At 48.6% G+C, this 6,646-nt stretch overlaps 1 protein-coding gene across 1 annotated transcript in view; it reads right to left on the bottom strand.

Annotated features, from left to right (window-relative positions):
- Positions 1-655: 655 nt before the first annotated feature.
- Positions 656-6,646, bottom strand: part of DCLK3 (doublecortin like kinase 3) — a 31,457-nt gene continuing 25,466 nt past the window's right edge. Inside the window, exons 2-4 of the mRNA XM_004704219.2 lie at positions 5,820-5,952; positions 3,003-3,170; positions 656-1,065 (exon numbers count right to left, since the gene is read on the bottom strand). Of these exons, the coding sequence (XP_004704276.1) occupies positions 842-1,065; positions 3,003-3,170; positions 5,820-5,952 (525 nt within the window). The 3' untranslated portion in view covers positions 656-841. The remainder of the gene's footprint in view (positions 1,066-3,002; positions 3,171-5,819; positions 5,953-6,646) is intronic.

The raw sequence follows: 6,646 nt of genomic DNA, 5'->3' as shown, positions 1-6,646 counted from the left end.
ATGGAAATCAAGGATGCAATCATTGGCAGGTGGGCTCAGCTTGATCTCTCGGAGGCCCTGGGCACCTCTGTGAAATCCAGTCAATGCATTTCTGACATATCATGGCTGCCTCACGACCTGACAGTGTTTTAACCCAGTGTCCGCCTGAGTAGCTAACGCCACCTAGAAGTGACCTGAGCTCAGGGATCACGGGGCTGAAAAGTGGGTCCTGAAGGGTCAAGACCAATTCCATGGCTTCCAGTTTCCTTCTGTCAGACAGCACCAAATCTGATTTTCGGTGGGTTGAATGCTACAGACCAGGAGCCCCTGGTTTCTTTGTTACCCAGCTCGGTACATCCTAAATGGGAAGACCTTATCAGTCAATCAGACGTCCTCGCGACAGTGATAACGTAGTCATGTTGATCTGGGGAAGCGTGTCTGAACTCTCATCGCCACCATGGTAAGAAGTAATCAGAATGCAGACCCACTTCAGTCACTCAGCGCACATTTTATTAGCACAGAAAGAATTCACTGTGTTAATCTCACAAGGGGAGTTTGGAGCCCAGTGAGCACCACTCACACAGTGCGTCATGAACATGATCACAAGGAAGAAGCGAAACATCATGATCACTAAAATTCCCCACGGAGAACCATGCCTCCCGCCCACCCACCCCCACAAAAAGTATTAAAGGCTTCTACATATATATACAGATCTAGAAATATGTTACAACAGCTCTCAACAGGAAGACTCTGTTGGTTGGTTTGTTTTTTAAATGCCCTATTAAAAACACTGAGCATCTCTCTTAGTGACCAAGCTCGGATGAGCCCCTTTCCTGATGTCTCTCTCCACCTTCTACCCGTCTCAATGAACAGACGTCCGGGGTGGAGATGCCACCGCCGCCTCCTCGGCAGACCTCTTGTGCTGGCTCCGCAAAGGACCCTCAGTGCTATGGGACGCCTCCTTCTGGGTGTGTGCTGGGCTGGGCTTTCCAGCAGCTTCAATCCAGGGGTGCTGCAGAACCTGATGGGCCGTGTAGCGCCTGTGGGGGTCTACCACCAGCAAGTGGCTCACCAGATCTTTGGCAGCTGTTGGGGGGAGAGAAGGAGAGAGAGATGAGATGGGCGCAGGTGGCTCAGCATTGCTCTTCCCCAGACGTGACAGCGGAGCACAAACAGAAGGCTCATCTGCGTTCCAGCGCAGGACCAGCCAATCGGATCGTCTGCAGTGGTGGAAACCTTTCCTGTCTGTGCTGGTCCCGTGTGGGTGCTGGGCACTTGAAAAGGGCAACAGAAAACAGAACTTGTTCCCCTTACTTTTAAATAGAACACACTGGTTGCCAGTGAGTCAGCGCTGGCGCCCGGCGATCCAGTGTGTGCCAAGGCAGAGCTGTGCTCCATGGGTTTGTCCGTAGCTGTGGGTGCTCAGAAGCGGATCACCAGGCCTTTCTCCTGCCTGACATGCTCCTAGGTGGGTTTGAACTACCAACCTGTTGGCTAGTAGTTGGGTGTGTAACCCTTTGCCCCACCCGGGGACTCCTTCCTTCTCATTAGTCTACATTTAGATATCAAGTGTCATGCGTGTGTCTGACGGATCGTGCCATTCTGGGAATGTTTGTTTATTTCCCTATAGAGTCATGGGGCCGGGCCAGTCCTTAACATCTGTGGCATGCAGGGCAAAAGAACAAATAGACTCACATGCCCTCAGTCTGCCGATTTTACAGCTTTCAATCACACTAACAAGTTGTTAAATTAAATATATTCAATCTTTCTAAGCTGGTAGATAGGCCTTCCTATTAACACAATTGCAAAGTATGTGGAAAGACATCAAGTAGCACAAATTCAAAATCAATCTGACTTTCCAGCCAATTTGACTGGTTCTGGAGAGGTGTGCTGACCACTGTGGGCCAGGTGGTCAATAGGGGAGCACGGGGTGGGGGGGAGACGTCTCCTTGGCTCACTGGTTCTCACAGGCTGAGAAATGCACAAGTACCCACTTTTGCTTTACCTTTATTGAAGGACCCTGTGAGTCAGCATATATATATATATATATAACCACGCCTATTCTACTTTTAAAGCTAAAGATTTTTTTTAAAGCAGTTATCCTTAAGTTGACTCCTAATCGTGGCGCCGCCCACGTGTGTCAGGTGATTACTGTTGCACAGGATTGTCAAGGCTGTGCCCTTTCAAAGACAATTCTCACCCCCATGGAGCCCACGCTGACTCATCGAGATCCCCCAGGGATTTTTGTTTCTGGGAGTAGAAAGCCCAGGCTTTCTCTCACGGAGCTGCTGGTGGTTTTGAACTGCCGACCATGAGACTCACAGCCCAGCGAGTAAGTACCATGCCACCAGGCCTTTCTTCTGAGGCACCTCTAGGTGAGTTCACACCACCAACCCATTAGTAACCAGGTGTATAACCCTTTGAGCCACTCCGGGACTCCAGAGATTCAAACCACCCCCACTCCCATTAACTTGTTCTCAGTGTTCTAAGGGCAGTGCGGAGTGCAGACAAGTCCGTAGAAAGAAAGGGAAGATTCCATGTGGAAAAAGGAGCAAGACCATACACATGTCCACTCCACTAAGAAGGCATCGAAGCCTTTAGCTGCAGCCTCCTGTGCTCTGAGCATGCCCTGCTTGGCCCAGATCACTCCTGTGTAAAATAAGCGTTTTCTATCACAAGCTCATCTCTAGTGGAGACGACTTCGAAACGCAGGGTATATGTTTCTGATTTATTTTTCACGTCTAAAGCTCTGAAACCACATTAAAGAGGTGCTTAGACTTTTCACTCAATCTCAAAGCAAGTCACATTCTCATGGTGCTGCATAAACAAACATGAGGCTCTTGAGGAACTAAAGGATGAGGGACAATATGCAAGACGGGCCAGCTACCTGCCAGGCACCACGGCGGGCACACTGTGCACCTTACTTCACTGTCTGACCTGGAAACCTCAGATTTGCGATCAGAACCAAGGAGAGGCTCTGCCCCACATCCCCTCTCCTCCTACTCATGAGAGCCAGGTCTCACCTTCAGAGATATTGTCCCAGTAAGGGGGCAGGAACTCAAAGTGTCCCCGCTGGATGATGCTGAAGAGCTCATCTTGGTCCCGCTCGGGGCTGCGGAAGGGGGGGAAGCCACACAGCAGGATGTAGAGGATCACGCCCGCAGCCCACATGTCCACCTCCAGCCCGTAACCTGCACAAAGAGACCGAGACCAAACGTTGAGAGCAGGCGGGGGTAACACCTGATGAAGTTCACCAGGGAGTCTTCATTCTGGGTCCCAAATATGACAACATCAGCTCTCCGTAAGCAGGAGCCACTTCGAAGCCCATGGGCGGACTTCCTGCCCAAGCACACCTCCTTCGGGCATGGTGCCAACCTCAGCGATACTCAACGTTTAGTCCACAGACCACGGTCGCTTTGTGGTGTGCTTATTACTGGTCCATGTTAAAATAAGCATCGCAATCGCAAGGACGTCGTTAAAGGAGGCTCTTGGAACAATGTGCTATGGCTGTGACCTCCAGAGGCATGCTCAACGAACACGGTGTAGATGCGTGCAGGTGAGAGCAGACGGCTGAGGTGAGTCACACGTGCTGTGAGCTGCGTCGTGATCATGCGCAGTAAGAGCACACACTAGTCAGTGCTCACCCGAAAATGGTAAAGTTGGCAGTTCTGGTCTTCACCAGCAGTCTCTACTTCCTATCCATGAAGTGCTGTCTCTATCATTTAAAAAATAGCATGTCTGGCTTTGTAAAATAATTATAATGACTGGTGTTTACCAGCTGTCATCCCCTCTCCCTCTCTCCCACACACATACACACACGTTTATGCTTTCTTTAGCAAAATTGGGATCAGATTACACATCCTTGTATCGTCTACCTTATTCACTTAGTATTCTATCATGGCATTTCCTGGACAAAATTAAATTTCAGAAACATCATTTCTAATGACTGTTATTATTCCTTTTCAATCATGAATCCCCTGTGTTGGAATTTAAGCTTTTTTTTTTTTTTTTTTTTTTTTTTTTGCAACTGCAAGCCATTCTGGGACGAGCATTAAACATTCTGCACATCTCTGAATGCAAATGCACCAAGTCACATACTGCAAAGGTTTTGAGTACAGCCTCCACCAGAATGCCTCCACCAGAATGCCAACCAAGTTGTCAACAGCAGCAAGTGACTTTCCAAACATTTTTTTTAACCTTTGGGAAGGAAAAAACACTTGGCAGTTTTAGTTTGGAAGTTAGATGTTAAAAAACCTAGAGTAAGTTTGTCAAGACACAAAATCTGCAGGAAACGATTAAAAGGCCATGTTGCTGGTGAACAACCTATGGCCAATCTTGGTGTCCTTTCCTCTGGCCAGTCTTGGTGTCCTTTCTTGGGGGGCAGTGGGGGGGATCCTGGTGTCTGATTATACATCATATAAGTGACCATGCCCGAAAGAATCTGCCTAGCCTCCCCATCTTCTTCAAGTTCACCCCTTGGCCCTTGGCTTCCAGGCCCGCCTGTCCTCTGCTGACCCCTCCTCCTGCCTTCTCTTATCCCCTAATTCCTGGTCTCCCTCAAGTGTCCTGCTGCCGTCACCAAGGAACCCATCGTCTCACCACCACAGCTGCCACCTCTAGGTTGAAGAATCTCAAAACTGTACACTCCATCCGGGTCTGTCACCTCGCTGCCACCTGGACGACTCCCAGTGGCCCGGCTGCTGTCTCTACAACATCAGTGTGTTCACAGTGAACTCACCTCATCTTCGGAGCCAAAGGACTACTGCTGCTTAGTAGTCGGTCACAGCTGAGGTTTCCCTAAGAGTTCATACTGACTATTTGCTGTCTTCTTCTCTTCACCACTTCACCAAGGCTGCCAGTATCGTGTCTGTAGTTCTTCCATATTCTCCCCACCCCATCACCACATCCATTCCAGTAGCTATCATGAGGGTCAGGCCCAGTCTACACTCCAGTCTTCCCATTTGTGGGGGGGTCTAACCTCAACTTACTCAACTGTACTTCCCTTTATTCTCTTGAGGTTAGTCTTCTCAATGTCTCTACCTGCCATCCTGCCATCCTGCCATCCCCTTCCCAGATGCTTCTACTCCCAGCAAAGTATCTCTCCCCACACCTGACATCACCCCGACAGGCCATTCAGAACTTCCCCATCTTACCTTAAAAGCTCAGCTCACTGCCATCGTGTCAATGCAGTCTCCTATCAAGCCTCTGGGTTTCCAAGACTGTAACTGTTTACAGGAGTAGAAAGTCCAGTCTTTTTCCCATGGAGCTGCTCATGGTTTTGTACTGCCAACCATGTGGATCACAGCCCCTATACCACCAGGACCCCATAGGTTCGGTTCCTGATTGCTCCTGGGGTATCACAGTAGCCAAACAGTCATTCATTTATTTAGAGCTTTATAAAAGTAATAGTGATTACTTTTTATGTATGTATCTACAGAATGTGTCACGAAAAGAATTCACTGGGATCCTCACCCAACACACAAATAAATAATAACGTTTAATCATTTTTAAATGCAAGGCTGGTAGAAGAATTGTTAACGACCTCCTTTGCTCGAGTTCTCCGTCCAGTTCTCCATATCGTGCATTTCACCATCTTGCCAACACACAGAGACACAAGCACGTATTCACACCCCCAATACCTCTACTCTAAGACGCCCAGCCCTGATGAAGAAAAATTTAGTTCTCCACTTTGGGCCAAGTTCAGTATTTTCACTCCAAGACCAAGCCTTCGTCCAACTCAGATTAATTACTGCCTTGTATTGAAAAGTATATGAAATATTAAACATACAGCATCTAATAGGAAGTGAGCTAGAGTCCCACGAGCAAAGTGCAGCATTTACCTTTCTCAGAAAGAATTTCGGGAGCGACGTACGTCGGAGTCCCACACACAGTAAATATCGGTCTCACCACGAGCTTTGCAAGGCCAAAATCAGCTAGCTTCAAGGTGGTAGATTTGTCTTCATTTCGCTGAACCTGTAAGGAAACAAAATCCCCAAACCGACAAAAGTGTGATGAGCACATAGAAGCGAAATGAATGAGACCACCAATGCGTCAGTTCGGGATAAGCGAGCGATGGTCCGACCCAGACCCAAGCGTACAGCCCTGCCCAAAGCTGACAAACCCGACTCAGTTTCAACTAACGAACAAATGAGCTCGGTTTACTGTGGCATCCGGTGTGGCCGTCACTGGTCATAAATGCCTATATGAGTTGAAGTGAATTAAAATTCGATTAAAATCTCCAGCACTGGCTGCGTGATAGGAATCCAAGAGCTGGGTAGCAGGGTAGCAGGAGCTGCCATATCGCACAACTCCGAACACTGCCTCCATGACGAAAGTTCTACTGGCCACACTGAGGTCAAGCAAAGTTTAAGGATCTTTAGAGCACTGACTAACTTCCCTGAACCCGAAAATACCTGAGTCATGAAATCTTTAGGAGGTGGGGGAGGGGGTGAAGAACTGAAAAACAACATTGAAAATGAAAAGACCAGTGAGCAAGGGAGGGATATTAAATACCAAGCCCTAATTTGGGAGAATGGTGCCCTTGACACAGCGGTTAATCACTTAGCTGCTAACGAGGGCAGTGAGTGAGGCTCCCAGAGTCAAGGAGCCCTGGTGGCGCACAGGTTAAGCACCCAGCTGCCAATGGAAGGGTGGGCCATTCGAGACC

This window comes from Echinops telfairi, unplaced genomic scaffold (genome assembly GCF_000313985.2).
Source record: "Echinops telfairi isolate 266 unplaced genomic scaffold, ASM31398v2 ScPeMD7_7420;HRSCAF=8458, whole genome shotgun sequence".
NCBI lineage: Eukaryota > Metazoa > Chordata > Mammalia > Afrosoricida > Tenrecidae > Echinops > Echinops telfairi.
Note: the sequence above shows the minus strand (reverse complement) of the source record. Positions and strands in the feature narration are given on the sequence as shown.